Raw genomic sequence first — 15051 nt, 5'->3', positions numbered from 1 at the left:
AATAGAAAAAGCTGCCAACCTGCCAGGCTACAGAAATCCCCTCTGGTGCCCACTTCCCCCTCAGCTCAACTCCCACGCCGGTCCAGATCCTTGCTGGCGTAGCCATGGGGCGAGCAAGGACCTGGGTGCTACCCAGCCACCGAGAGCACCCAGCCAGTCCAGGGGGTCCTGGCTGGGGGGATCTCTGAGGCAGGCATGGCAGTGCCAAGGGGGCTGCGGAGCAGATGGCAGCCCTCTCGGCCAGCCCCATCCTCGCCCCGGGGCTGGCAGGTGGGTGGGTGGTCTGTGGATGTCGATTGCCGGGTGGTGGGTCGGTCATCGGTCGGGAAAGCATCCGTCCTAAGGAAGGCAAGGAGGGGGTGGTGAGGTGGAGAGGGTCTCAGCGAGAGCACCCGCGCCAGCCAGGGGGCTGTTGCCTTGCATGATGTGCCTTGCCCATACCCAAGCATTGCTTTGTCCCAGCAGTCCCAGAAAGAAACATGATTTTAAAGCAAGCACAGACCAGGAGGGAGCCGTGCCCTAAACGCCTCCGCGCTCCAACCACAGCTCTGGCAGCCCTCCCAGGCTCAGCCTCAGGAGCTGGACGCTCGCCTTCCTATGGGGAAGGATCTGGGATTGGGGGCAGCACCCTCACCCCATCACCCTGTTGCCCTCCACTCCCCCCCTTCCCCCTCCCTACCTCTTCAGGCCTGACTTAGACCCGCTGCCGCTTCTGCCGCTTGGGTCTGCCCCTGGGTCGTGGGGACAGTCCCTTCTTCTTGTCCTGCTTGTCATTCTTGACCTTCTTGTCCAGGTTCTGCATCAGCTTCTGGACAGCAGGGTCAGTGGGAGAGGCACAGATTTTCTTGTTCCTTTTGGTGGTAAACCTGGGGGTGCAGGCAGAAAGGTGTGCTCAGGGGTGGGCAGGAGGAGGACATGGAGAGGGAGGGTTTGGCTAAAGCCAAACTGCTCCTTATGGTCCCAACTGCAGTGGGGTACTTACACGACAGCACGCAGCAAACATCCAGACTCAGGTCCCTGGAGGCTGTAGGACTTCACCCAGTGGCTGGGGATAGCCTTCCGGCTGTTCTTCAGGCAGCAGTCTGAGGCTGAGCTGCCAATGCCTGGGAGCAAGGGGAACATGTGGGATTTTGGACCCTCACCGAGCCAGGGCACCTTCCTAGCCCTGGAAGAGCATGACAGGGCCAGCTGACGGCACATGGCTTTCTTGATGTCATTCACAGGAGAGGTGCTGGGGCAGCACGTGAGGGTGGGACTCCCCAACCCCAGTTGCAGGTCAGACCCTGCCCTGGGCATATGTGACACCAATTTCCTTGCCAGCAGAGGGGAAACTGAGGCAGAGATGAGCTCCTTGCAAAGGGACTAAACCTTGTTCTCCTGACTGCGCTTTTCAGCTCGGCGTGCTGCTGCCCCTCCAGCCACACGCACACACACACACTCCAAAGCCAAGCAAGCGCTGCAAGCCAATGCCGTCCACCAACCAGGTGTGCACACACACACGCACCCCCTACACACAACTGCAGTGCAAACCGCACACCCACAGCCATGCACACATCCAAATGCACTGCAAACAGCCCCCGTGCACTGTGACCGCACCACCCAGCACCCCGCACAGACCCTGCCGAGCACCCATATCCCCTGCCTCATCCCACCTGCAGGTGGGAAGGAGGGCTTCGTGCCCCTCACCTTGAGCCTGGGCAATGAAGAGGGTAGCAGCCAGCAGGAGCAGTGGCAGGAGGAGACGCAGAGCCATGGTGGGGGCTGAGCTCGGTGAGGCTGGGGAGCAGGACACGCACTGCTGCCTTGGGCCGAGGCTGCTCCTATTTATCTCTGGATGCTTTGCTTTCATTTTCGACCAGCCTGGCAGGCAGCCCACCAGCCAGCCGAGGGCTGGGTGATGGAGAAGTGGGAGGGTGGGGGATTCCTGTAAGCCACAAGCCCCCCTTTACAGATGCGTCCTGTCTTGTTCCCAGATGCCCATCACGGTGCGGGGTGCCGGGGGGGGGCATGGCGGAAACATGGCCCCCATCACGGCTAGATGAGTTTGTAGGCTCCTGTTTCCTACCCGGTCTCGTAACCTGCCGCTGCCTGCTCTGGAGGATCGGGTGTTCCTGCTTGCCCATTTCTTCCCCAGGCAGGGACCCTGGCAGGTGGCCAAGCCATTAGGGAAACCAAGGAGTCAATCTGTTTTGCTCCCCCACCTCATGCTTTGCTCCTGAGCCAAGCCACCCACCCCATACAGGTGAGAAGGGGCTCAGGGTGACTCCACATCCCAGCCTCCTGAGCCCTCATCCCTGTCCGGCTGCCTCAGGGACCTCCCCAAACAGATGAACACATCTGTAGGGCTGGGATGTGCAAGGGCCAGACAGCAAATGGGACTAGGGGAGATAGCGTAGCCCACCATACATTGGTGCTGATACCAAACTGTGGGGAGCTGAGGAGGAGTGGGGACCTCAACCAGCTGGAGGAATGGGCTGATGGGAACCTCCGGAGGTTTAACACTAACAAGATGCGAAGTCCCAAGGGCACGATGGTGTGACCCTGCACAGCTGGACAGGTTGGGCATGGCTGGCAAGGTGGGGGCTATGCAGAAGTGGACACAGGTGAGCTGAACAGGAGCCTGCAGGGCACCCCTGTGGTGGCAATGGCCACCCAAAGAGATGGTCGTGTGGCTGGACCAAGCCCTGAGCAACCTGGTGTGACACCAGTGCTGCTCTGAGGAGGGGATGGCCAGAGACCTCCACATTTTCATGTGATCACCAGGGCATGGTCTGGAAAAGACCAAGGTTGGAGGTTTCTCAACCACTTTGGGCAACCTGTTCCAGTGCTTGAAATGTTCTCTTGTTGAAAACATTTTCCCCACTACTTAATTGGAATTTCCCTTGAGACGTCCAGTGCCACTGCCTCTCACCGTGCCCCAGGCCCCCTCTGAGAAGAGCCAGGTGCCGGCAACTCTCCAGCCCCCCCTGGGAAGCCCCCACCATCAAGGAGCTCCCTTTGCCATCCCATCCCCAGCTTCACCACCCCACCGCTCATAGCCCCTCTTCACCTGCCCTGGACTCCTGCTCCTTGGCCAGCTCCGGTCCTGCTGGCCATGTCAGCTATGTCCTGGCAGCCCTGAGGAGATGCAGAGCCCTGATGGGGTCTACCTGATGCTGGGGGGGGGGGGGGGGGGGGGGGGGGTCCAAGCCCCTTCCCAGGCCCCACTGTCTGTGACCTGGGGTGCAGCCCCAGGACTTTTCACCAGTTCCTGATAAGGACCCTCATAAACAGCTATCAAGGGCAATGAGTAACCCATAGGGAGACCAAAGTCCCGGCTGCTGTAGAAAGCAGAGCTGTGATAAGATGCCCACACTCTCCCCAAACTCAGTAGGGAGGGGGGCAATGCTGGAGGGCTGGGGGGCTCACCAACAACTACCCTGCAGCCCTCTCTTGGGCAAGGAGGCAGGCAAGCTGCAGCAGCTTTCTGCCTTCCTCAGGGACAAGTTGGGTGCCTGGGGCACCGTGTGATTCAGGGCTGCACGCCTGGGGCTTCCTCCATCACCCGTGCAGAAAAGAAAGGGAGGTCCCATGCTGGGGGGTACCCATGTGCCCAGATGGGGGAAGGCAGCTCCACACACACTCGTGCAGCACCAAGGTTGGTGTGGCCTCGGGCAGCAGCCCCTGGGGCATGCAGCAGGCATGGGCCATGAGCAGCAGTAGGTCACCTGCAGGTCCATCTCCCCAGGGTGCCTGGCAGCACAGGGAACAGGTCCCTGGAGGCATCCTATGTGCTGTCACCCATCCCTCCAACCCCAAAGCACCAGTGGCATCAGGACAGGGCAGGAAAATGAGAGCCATGCTGGCACTTACACCTGTCCAGCCCTTACCTGTGCAGCCTCTCCAGGCAGCAGTGCCCAGGTGCTGAGCACCCGGATGAACCCCCACACTTGGCGCAGCTGGCACACTGTCCCTGCGTGGGAGAAGCTGGGGGAGCATTGATGCTGCAGCCATCCACCCTGGCCAAGTCTCTCCCAGAGCCTATGTGGTATCAGGACAAGTATGTGGAGAGAGGGAAGACATGTCACAGGTTGGCCCTGGCACAGACCAGTCCAGCCCAGGGCTCCTTCTGCTCCCAAAGGAGCCCAGGAGAGCTCTGTGATCCCATCACAGAGCCCGGACCCCTTCCTTGCCCAGTCTCAGCCTCAGCCATGGCAGCAGGCGCCTGGAAAGTCCCTGGCTCTCTGTGTGTTTTCAAGACACCGCAGCAGCAGCATCCTCTGGCCAGAGGCCAGCCCCAAACACAGCCTGAGCTGCTAAGTAGGGTCAGGGCACGTGTTCCCTTCACAGGCATCAGTCTTTGGCAGTTCTCTGGCTGCTGTGATTTGCACCCTGAAGAAAGCAGCCGGCTGAGCAGACCCTCACACCATTTCTTCCAGGGAAGGTGGATTGGAGAGGACCCAGGAGGGAATAAACTAAGGGCAGGGGTACTTGACCATTGCTCTGGCTGAGCAATGCAGAGGCACTTGCATGCCTGAGCATCAGGGCCCCATGGAAACCATCCTGGGGGTCCATGCCCCATCTCCCCTTCTGCCTCCCTTCCCTCAGAGCCCACCGTTCACTCTTTCCTCTCCAAGTGCCTTGCTCTGTGCCTCCAGCTCAGGGAGAAAGCAGGGAGCTTCTGGCAATGAGAAAGAGTTAAGCATCCCTGTTTGCACGGGGGTTGCAAGGCAGACCGAACTTTTGGGACACAGAGGAGCTGCCGGGGGTGGGGGGTGGAGGCAAGGCTTTTTAGGGCTCTCCAACACCAGAAACCTCCAGCAGCCGCTCTGGCCAGGCACAATTTCTCACACGCACCCACATAAACCCATTTCTCACCAGCTTCGGCTCCTGCAGCCACCAGCCTTTTCCCGGAGCTCAGAGGTGCAGGATGGAGGCAGACACAGGGAAGGGGACATAACCAGGCAGCATGCCTCTTTGCAGTGTTTCAGCTACAGGGAACCCCTTCCTGGCCCCAGGGTCTGTGTCAGACACCATACAGAGCCTTTGCAACAGGACTTCATGCAATGGTGCCTCCAGCTACCCCCAGGTTCGGGCAGTTCAGCTCCAGCCCTCTGTGCATCCCTGTGGTGGAGGGACCTCCAGACTGCAGGAAGAGGGGAGGGCATCCTCAGCAGAGACTATGATGTCTCCACACACTGAGTGTGCAAAAACAGTGGGACCATAGCAAAGGTCACTCAACCTCTTTGCTTGTGAGCACTTCCTGGGCAGTGAAACCCCTGCGACAGCTTGTAGGGACTCACTCGAGCCTTCATCCCAAATGCTTTCCATGGTTTTAGCCTGCACCCCAGCACCAGAGCCTGGAGTCTGTCTATGAATTACTTCCCTGGCTTCCAGCATCGCAGTTTCCTGGCATCTCACCCCGTAATGCCAGGCGATCCTCTCTCCTGACCCCTCCACACTGCTCACCCAGCCCTGGGCTGCCCTTCAGCCCTGCAAAAGCCCCCACCTCTGTCCTGCTTACCAGACAGCAGGTCGGCTCCCCAGGTCGCTCGGGGCTGGGAGCAGAGGCTCCTCGGGTTCAAGCATGGACCGAAGGATCAAGGGGAGCCAACCAGGGGGACTGGGAATTTCCAAATACTTCTGGATGCTGCCTCCAAGTTAAAGTCACTGCTAACAGGAACAGGGTCGCGCAGCTCAGTTCAACCCGCTGACCAGCAAATTCCTTCCTGCAGAGGCCCAATTCCCAGGACCCAGCACAGAGGTAGCTTGCAAAGCCCAGCGTGGAAAATCCCCATGGCTGGGAAGGGGAGCAGGCTGCCTGCCAGGCACACCGTATAGAAACGCCATATAGCAAAACGGTCCTCGGGAAGCGGGAAAGAATTGCTGGAAGCCAGCAGCACACGAGCCGGGCAGGCTCCCCGCTGGCTGCTGCAGCGTTCGGTGAGGCTGATGGGAAGAGCAGGGTGAGCACAACATGCTGGGAAGGGCAGGGAAGCCGGCTCTCCGGGAGTCCCCTCCCGGCGCACGGGTGCTGGAGCTGTCTGGGCTTGGAGAGGGTCTTTGGCCAGAAGAAGTTTGCCCTCCTGTCACCCACATGCGCCAGGTGGAAATTTGGTTTCTCAGCTGGGTGTGGGTGCAAGGAGTTAACCCTTTGGTTGCTAGCATGTCTGCAGAGCGGCTCAGCCACTTTGGGGCAGGACAGGCTTGCTGCTGGAAAATGTGCAGGGGGTTAGCGAGCAGGCTGAGAGGAACCCAAGCAGGTCCTGCACCATGGAAAGATGCCCTCTTCCTACAGCATCCTCTGCATGGCATGCAGTGCCACCCATAGTGCTCCTTCAGACCCAATATCAAGGGACTGGGCAGGATCTGTGTTTTGTCTCCCCATGGAAAGCACATGGCTACCGTTGCTCAGCTCTCAGCCTTCCTGATCCAGGCATTACCCAACACACGGGATCCTTTGGGCTCGGGCTGTTGTGAGTGTGCACATTTGTCACTTCATCACCAGGAAATGTATTTAGTGCTGAAAGGGGTGATGGCTCAGAGCCTGTCCCTCCATGGCATAGCGGAGACCTCCATGGGGTAGTCAAGGTTCGTGGTGGAAAGGGGACATGGTGAGAGGCTCCTGCTCTTGGCAGAGATGCTAGGCCAGAGAGTGGGAGACACTGCAGTGAAGAGGGGTTCAACTGGTGTTTGCATAACCCTCCAAAAACTGTGCCCCTCTCAGCTAGTCCTCAGCCCTTCCACCAGCCACAGGCTCAGCCCTCCCTCTTCCACCAAGAAGCACATCCCTCTTCCACCAAGAAGCACACCAATCCTCCATCCAGAAATCCCATGGTTCCTTATACAGCAGCACAAAACTCAGTGGAAGCTGCTGGCACCAACCCAGTCTTCGCTGAAAGTGGAGATGTAACGAGTCATAAATCCTGTTATGGCAAAACAAGCAGCAGCCCCCAAAGCAAGGCACGGTGTGCGTGCCAGCTGAGCCAAGAGCTCTGTGCAGTTTGAAACGGGTGGGTTGGCTGGGCTCTGTCCAGGCTGGGATGCGCACATGCGTATGCTTTGTGCAAAGGCATCATCCCGGCATGTGAATTCAGAAAGACTCAAGAAGCTGCTCAGAAAAAAGCCGGATGGGTGTTGTCAGAGAGGGAACTGCTCCTTCTTCATCTCAGGATGTTGGACTTTGTACTTGACACCAGGCAGAGCTGTGCTGCAGATGCCCGGCGTCCGCCCAGCAGCCTGTTTTGCCCCATGCTTCTGGCATGAGCTCAGTTCCATGGGATGGAGAGCTCAGATCCAGCCTCCAGAGCAAACAGCAGCTGGCACACACGGCAAATTCATCAGGAGGGGGGAAATGGAGATGGAGAAATTAAAGACGGCCAAAGGGAAATGAAGCAAAACATCAAGAAGGCTCTGGAGAGTTTGCAGAAGACATTAGAGCAACACATAAACTCGGAACTGGATATGCTTCAGCCAAGACTGGAAAACACCGGAGAAGGGCTCTGCTGCTGGTGATGGCTCAGCAGCCCCCCCCAGCCAGGGAAGCAGCCACCCAATGCCCAGGCAGTGGTAGAAAATGCAAAAGGCAGAGAGAAAGCAAAGAGAAAGGAGATAAAGCCCAACAGGGCTAGGAGCTGCGAGGCACCGACACCAGGCAGAGACCCACCACATTGCCTGACAGCTTCATGGGCCATAAGCATCTGGACTTGGCATCAGAGGGAGCAGGGTGCCAGGAGGGCATCCGAATAGTGGCCAGCCGAGCCCTTTCCTGCAGCGGGCACAGAAGGGAAGCAGCTGCTGGAAGGGGCAGAAACTGCCAGTGGGTCTCTGGGAGCCCAGCTCCACAATGGACAGGTCTCATCCTGCCCAAATATAATTAAAAGATAGGAAGAAGTTTTATACTCCAGACCTCCTACCATGGTCATTAACAGTAATTCAGAGCAGCAGGGCAGAGAGATGGAGCCCTGCAATAACTGACTCCACCATGAGACCAGCACTTGAAGACATGAGGAGTGACCCAAGACTCATTTTGGCACCCAGGCAAACAGGAGTAATGCAGAGGGGATGCCCTGCACCACCAAGGAGACCAGCAGAATACAGAGCAACTTCCACCCAGGCACACACAGAGCAAGGACTAATCCAGGCACACCAAAGACCTGGGGAGTCAAGACTGGCCATTTGACCTGGCCATCAAATTGGTGTCTCCAAGAGGAGGCAAGGGGCACACACCTGAACATGGGGAAAACAGTGTTTGGAGCTGGGACTCTGCTTGAGATGCCACAGCTAGCCGGCAAGCATCTGAGCTCTTTGGTTCAGTGGGTGGCTGCAGGCAGTGTGTGATGGGCTGGGAGCAGTGCGAGGGACTGGAAATTCCCTTTGGGTCTGGGGATCAGTTGAGATGGCTGTTTACAGCAAGGGCAAAGCTTCAGGGCCAGAAGCTGGAAGACCACCTGCCAAAGCCCTGCAGACCCTGCAATGGCAGCTCTGGAAAAGTCACCCAGACAGTTTGCAAGACTCTCCTGGAGGGTGCCTGACTCAGGCATCAGGAGGAAGGGGAGACACACCACCCTACCCACCGATGGGTCCCATCCTAACGCCTTGGCAGCAGAGCAGACCACACATGTTGCGGAGATCTGGAGGAGCTCAGGGCTGGGAAGATGAGACTGAACACAGGCCCTGTGCCATGTCCCCCAGAAGTGACTGACTGTGGTCACAGCCATAAAGGGGAATTTCCCCCCCCCCCCCCAAGAATACCATGAGGGCTGCAGCCCCAATTTCCATCTGTGCAGGGCTCCACTCCAAGCCTGAAGGTCACTGTGACAATTGCCAGCATTGCAAACCCCACATGGCTGCACCAAGGCAAGGTTACAGAGGCAAGAAAGAGGTTTATGTTGATATGGTTGGCATTACTTAATAGGCAGGGAGAGCATCCTCAGGACCTGCTGCTGTCTCCATTGCCCTCAGCTACTTCCCACTGGACAGTGGATCACTTAGACAAATACCACAGCCCCTGAAGCCCCTCAGGACACAGCTCTGGCACATGTGGTCTATCTCATGCCCCTTGGGTTTCTCTCTCCACTCAGCAGGGGTATGAGGCCGGATCCAAATCTTCCCATGGGTGTCCAGATACAAATCATTCTCTGCCTGTTCCCATCTCTTCCCACTCTCGCCAAAGCCTTATTAGACTCAGGCTCAATACTGAGCTGGGCAGGACATGTCCCACCAACTGACAGCAGTGGCTTCACTGTCCCATCACAGCCCAGGGGTAGCACAGCTTTTATGTAAAAATAGGCTGATCTGCTGTGTGGGTTAACCCCAGTAAGCAACTAAACCTACAGCTCACTTACGCCTCCATAAGTGGGATGGGGGAGAGAATCAGAAGGGTAAAATTGAGAAAACTCATGGCTTGAGATAAAAGGCAATTTAATAGATAAAGCAAAAGCTGCATGCACCAGCAAAGCAAAATAAGGAATTGATTCACTATTTCCCATCAGCAGGCAGATGTTTACCACTTTCAGGAAAGCCTTCATCATTCTGATGAAGTAAATACCTTCATTACTTGTAGTGGCTACTTGGGAAGACAAACGATGTAACTCCGAATGTTCCCCCTTCCTCCTTCTTTCCCCCAGCTTTTATTGCTGACCATGACACCATATAGTATGGAATATCCCTTTGATCCGTTGGGGTCAGCTGTCCTGGCTGTGTCCCCTCCCAACTTCTTGTGCACCCCAAGCCTACAGAAAAGGCCTTGAGACTTTGCAAACACTGTTCAGCGATAACTAAAATATCCCTGTGTTATCAACAGTGTTATCAATGGTGTTATCATCACTGTTTCTATCCAGTTTGTATCAACTCTTCAAAACCAGTAAAATCTCCACCCCTTATTTGATACCATTTATGTTATGCTCAGGTCCCACACCATCCAATACATCCTCATTAACCACCTCCCCCCCTCTTCCTGTCCTTTGATTTATAAACAGGTATCAGTCCCTTAGTCTATTGGCCACCCCTGTAAAATGTCCATAAAATGTCCCTTGAATTCATTTAGTCCATTACTTTGGGCTCCATCTCTTATGGTGGTCACTCAGGACAGGAGAGATGGTGTGTTGCGTGGAGTTATTGGGCATCAAAGCCAGCTCAGGTCAGATCCCTGCTGCCCTTGCACTGCTTCTTGTGAGGCTTGTCCTCCACTGGTTCAGGTGGTTCCTGCTGTAGTAATTCCTACAACATGCAACTCAAATCATTGGTTACAACAATGTAAAGGTATATCCATTGCGATCTCCACCCCTGGTCCCTATGGACCAGAGCATACAGTTTAACATTGCAGCGAACTCCTCCCCTTGCCCCTGCTCCGCTGTAGATTCATCCATGGGCCACAATCCCTTCAGGGGAGAGCCTGCCCTGGCATAGTTTTGTCTGTGGGCCACAATCTCTTAGGGGTGTTCTTGCTCCGGTGTAGCCTTTTCCATGGCCCACAGTCTCTTCAGGGGTATACCTGCTGTGGCGTGGACTTTTCCATGGCCATAAATGCTTCAATGTGTACCTGCTGTGACATGGACATATCCATAGATACAGACACCTTTGGGTGCACCTGCTCCCACATGGACTCATCCACCGGTCACACAGTCCCTTTGACTCGCGTTCACACTGGAGTTCCTGTACAGCAGCACAGGAACAGCAGCGATGCCCTGGTCATCTGCCAGCCCAGGTGCATCACCATTGCTGTTACCAAAATGTTCCCAGGCGCAGCAGAGTAAGATGATGAGCAGTATGGCAAGCAGCAAAAGCAAAAAGCAGCCACTAACAAGCACTAGACTGTAATAAACAGTAAGGCAAGCAAGTCTCATGGCAAGCACAGGAGCCTGCCAATTAGTAGCTAAACAGCTCTAACAGCTATAAATTCAGTCTACACACTTCAGTCAAATCCGTCATTATCTCGAACCCTTTGAGTACCATGCTGGGTGAAAACCAGTACATCTGCCATATCCCACATGAACACCTTTCTATTTCCTGATTACAGCTTCATGAGACCACTCCAGCTCTGCCCATGATGCTGTGGAATTCCCAGGTGGGATCACTGCAAGAACAAACTGCAAGAGCCAACCTCCTTCTGCTGCTGAGGCCAAAATACAAGAGTCAGGGAGATTTATTTGGATAGACATGAAGGACAGAAACAGTGGTTATGTTCATCCTGTCTGACCACAGACCAGGAGCTATCATCAACTGAGCTCGCTGTTGTGATCGATCAGGTCAATTCCTCTTCTGTCAGCACAACCCAGATAGCCCTGCTGTCCATCAGTATGTCCAGTCTCAATAGTTTCAGCAGCCAAAATAACCTGTACTTACAAAATGTGTGGCTGGCACTAACACCAGGGAATCACAAATAGGGCATTGGAGTTGGAGTAGCCTTGTGCACACGTACATCAATGGACCACTGCTGACACCATGCCATTCTGGAGTCAGCCTTTCAGAAAAAAAAAATTGATAAGGCTTTGAAAAAAGGATGAGGAGGGATATGGCTCATATACAAGCCAGAACCTTCCTTTATGGCACTGGGGATATTTTAATAGGTGACTCTACTGGGGCAGGAGACTGATGTGCAGCCTTCACAGGCACCCAAACACATAGTGTGCAACCAGATTTACCCCAGAACAGTATTCACTGGGCACATTTACTGACTCAAAGCTGCAGGGCCAGACCAGATTGCAGTAAGCAGTTCTCCATCACTCTGGTTGGCCATGGCCAACACTTTGTTCCCCACAGTAACTGCGATGATGAGCTCTCTCATGGCTACAACATCCAGATTCCATGGGGAATACTTCACAAAACAAGAAACATCAAATACACCCTTCACCCAATAGATCATAAGGAAATCCTACAATGGGCAGGAGGGACATTCTGTCTTCTCCAGGGATGGAGAACTGGTGGCACTTGTGGAGAGTACAGAGCATTTCCAAAGCCCCAGAGAGCCCCAGGCTGCTCTGGGGATGCCATCAGGTCAGAGCTCAGGATGAACCTGACCCAAATATGGTCAGCCAGGTCTCCCTGCACTCCCAAATCATGAGCTGCTTCACACTCCACAAGACCGAATTGCCCTGGAAAAAGTATCTTGGCTGGAAAACAGTGAGGAAGCTGGTGTCTTTTCTGGAGAAGACCCCAAACCCTTCCTCTGTGACCTGGGGAGATGAACAAGCAATCTGCCTTGGCCCATCTGGTACTTCCCACAGCCCAGAGTTGCTCTGTCCCAATGGGCTGGTATGTCCTGTCTCCATCCTTGTGCTGCGTTTCTAGAGCCTTGGCAGGCGGATGCTGCCGGGAGGTCTCCCAGCTTCTGGCCCCCGCAGCTCTTCCCTTGCTGTAAACAGCCGTCTTGCCTGATCCCCAGCCCCAAAGGGAATTTCCAGCCCCTCGCACTGCTCCCAGCCCATCACACGCTGCCCGCAGCCACCCAACAAACCAAAGAGCTCAGATGCTTGCCGGCTGGCTGCGACATCTCAAGCAGAGTCCCAGCTCCAAGCACTGTTTTCCCTGTACTCTGGCAGATGCCTCTTCTCTTCTGCCTCCCCTTAGGGACCAGTTCAGTGTGACACATGAGGCCCTTTCTCCTTTGCAGAGGGCAATGGAGACAGCAAGATGGTCTTAACAGAGTCAGGGCTGTTGTAGCATGTAGACACTGGGTAGAGGGACACCCCTGTGCACTCAAAGCAGATCTACCTCTGGTGGCCCAGCTATTGGGTGGCTCTGCACAGAGTCATGGCGCCCCGCACTGTGCATGCTCTGAAGGTCCAAATCCCCATCTTAGGACCAACCCTGCCTCCCCTGATGGGTCCTGTCCCGATGCCTTGGCAGCAGAGGAGACCCTACAAGTTGCAGAGGTCTGGAGGAGCTCAAGGCTGCCAAGATGAGATTCAGACCAGATCATGCCCCATGTATCCCAACAGTAATCAACTGTGGTTGCAATCAAGAAGGGGATTTTGCACCCCCAGGAAGACCACAAGGGCCATGGCCCTAATTCCCATCTGCACAGGGCTCTGCTCCAGTACCGAAGGTCTCTGTGAGAGTTGCCAGCATTGCAAAACAACAGTCTCACTGGAGGGAGAGGAGGAAGATGTACAAACCAGCAGCAGAGGATTGTGTGCCGTTTCAGCGCCAAAAGCTCTGGAGATGTTCCTGCGCTCTTTGTATTCACATTATGCTCCCACCTGTGGGAGCAGGACTGCCAGTGGTCTGCAAGCCCAGAGCTCCCCCCATGAGCTGCATGCCAGCTGCCCAGTGAAAAGACCTATGCACCAACCCTGGAAAACCAAAGTCTAAAGCATCTCCCCTCCTCGCCTCACAACGTAACATCCCTTCATGATCCAACAGCCAAAGCTTTGTGGCCAGAGACAGAAACTCAATGTTGGAGCTAAAATCCAGAGCAGGGGAGGTGGGGAGCAGACTTCAGAGCATCTCCGGCTGCTTCCCAGGAGGCCATGGACAGAGGGCATGGCTACCCATGATGCTGGCAGTGCTGTGGGGTTCAGAGCTGCAGATAAGGGGCTTCAGACCCCACACGGACACCACCTCTTCTTGTCCAATGCGTCCAGTATCATGGAAATGGGTACCACGTGCTTTTTTGACAAGGCAGGATTTCCTCTGAGGCACGATCTGTATTTTCTCTTCCAAACAGTAAGACCCTGCCAGACTCACAGGTCCCCTTGCTGGAGCGGTGATGACACTCAGGGGCAAGGGAGTGAAGGCACAAGCCTCAGCACAGCCCCACCACAGGCTGGCAGGGTGCCTTGAACCCCCCTGGGCTGCAGGACCCCCTGTCTTCCTCTGCTCCTGTCTGCAATGGCCCTGCTGCTCCAGGGAGGCTGTGTGTCCCCATCCAGCCAGCTCACCCCATGCCAGGGCAGCACTAGCACACATGAAGATTGATCTAAGCAGGTTTGGGGAGAGGGTTTGGAGCATAAACACAAAGGCTGGGTAGCACGTTTCAACAAAAAGCACATCAGGCCCATCACACTAACCCCATCTCTTCCCTGCCTTTCATTGAGAGCCTTTTCATCTCTTGTCCTCATGATGTTAGCCTCTTTTCCCGGGACAATAGATCTTCCCGGAACCTGCTGAAATTTGCAGTTGCTCATGTATCACAGGGAATTAAAAGATTAAGCGTATCTCCAGGCTGTTGAGCCCGAGTTGAGCGTCCAGCTGAGATCACACACAGCCACTTTGGCTAGAGCACTGCAAAGATAAGGATAATGCTCCAAACATCCAAGCAGCTCTTGGAGGTCAAGCTGCTCTCCCTTCCCACTTGATGTTATCTGCCTTGGGATCTCCTGAGTCACACACAGATTTAAGGAAAAAAATCTTATCTTATTTAAAAACTTTCAATTGCCTGAGATGTCCTCCAGCTTGGGGATGTGCTAGGGGCTAAGTGTCTCCCCAGACACGTGCACCATCTTTCTGGTCACCCCTGTACCCCTGTCAAATATTGGCATAACATTTTCTTCTAAAACTTCTGGAAATCCCCGCTGTCCCAAGATTTGGCCGGTGCCTGTGCTCGGCACGCTTTGCTGGAATAGGCATTTTATATACGCTAAAGCGAGTGACACAGGACGTTAGAAGAGCTCTTCTGGGGTGGGCACAGCCTATCCGACATTGTACTCCCAAATCTCCCTTTGAGGACCTCCCTGAAACAACATGCTGGGTCTATCCACCTCCACTGCAGTCTCTTGGCCATGAGAGACACCAGCATGGCAGCCCCAAGCTGCCCAAGAAGAGCTGGGTGCAGAAAGCTACAGCTGGGGGACCTGGTGCCTGAGCCCCCCACCAAACTCACCAGGGAATTGGCAGTATCCCTCGTGGGTCTCCATGCAGGCAGCAATGCCTCCCTGCCCCAGAGCAATCTCATGGTTGTCTGTGGTCTGCACTGCACAGGGCTAAGACTGGGCAACCCTGTGGTCTTCCCAGCCTTAAACACCAAACCATGTAAGCAGAAGCCCAGAGGAACAAGAAACAAGGGGAGATGTGGCACCCACACCTTCCTCTGTCCTCACAGCACAGCCAGGGCTCTCCTGCCCATCCCTA

At 55.3% G+C, this 15051-nt stretch overlaps 1 protein-coding gene across 1 annotated transcript; it reads right to left on the bottom strand.

Annotated features, from left to right (window-relative positions):
* Positions 1–694: 694 nt before the first annotated feature.
* Positions 695–1753, bottom strand: CCL21 (chemokine (C-C motif) ligand 21). Its single transcript, XM_010564223.1, has 3 exons — positions 1687–1753; positions 983–1103; positions 695–866 (listed from the first exon to the last, which is right to left on the bottom strand). The coding sequence occupies exons 1-3, from the start codon at positions 1751–1753 to the stop codon at positions 695–697; spliced, it is 360 nt and encodes a 119-aa protein (XP_010562525.1).
* Positions 1754–15051: the final 13298 nt, after the last annotated feature.

The sequence above is a fragment of the Haliaeetus leucocephalus genome, unplaced genomic scaffold (assembly GCF_000737465.1).
Source record: "Haliaeetus leucocephalus isolate CR32 unplaced genomic scaffold, Haliaeetus_leucocephalus-4.0 Scaffold176, whole genome shotgun sequence".
In the NCBI taxonomy this organism is placed as follows: Eukaryota; Metazoa; Chordata; class Aves; order Accipitriformes; family Accipitridae; genus Haliaeetus; species Haliaeetus leucocephalus.
The sequence above is the reverse complement of the archived record's forward strand: the minus strand, read 5'-3'. Positions and strand labels throughout refer to the sequence as shown.

Coding starts and splice junctions, on each gene's coding strand:
- CCL21 (XM_010564223.1), bottom strand. CDS start 1,753: ATGGCTCTGCGTCTCCTCCTGCCACTGCTCCTGCTGGCTGCTACCCTC. Junction 1,104..1,686: donor CTTCATTGCCCAGGCTCAAG/GTGAGGGGCACG, acceptor CCTTGCTCCCAG/GCATTGGCAGCTCAGCCTCA. Junction 867..982: donor TGTTTGCTGCGTGCTGTCGT/GTAAGTACCCCA, acceptor CTGCACCCCCAG/GTTTACCACCAAAAGGAACA.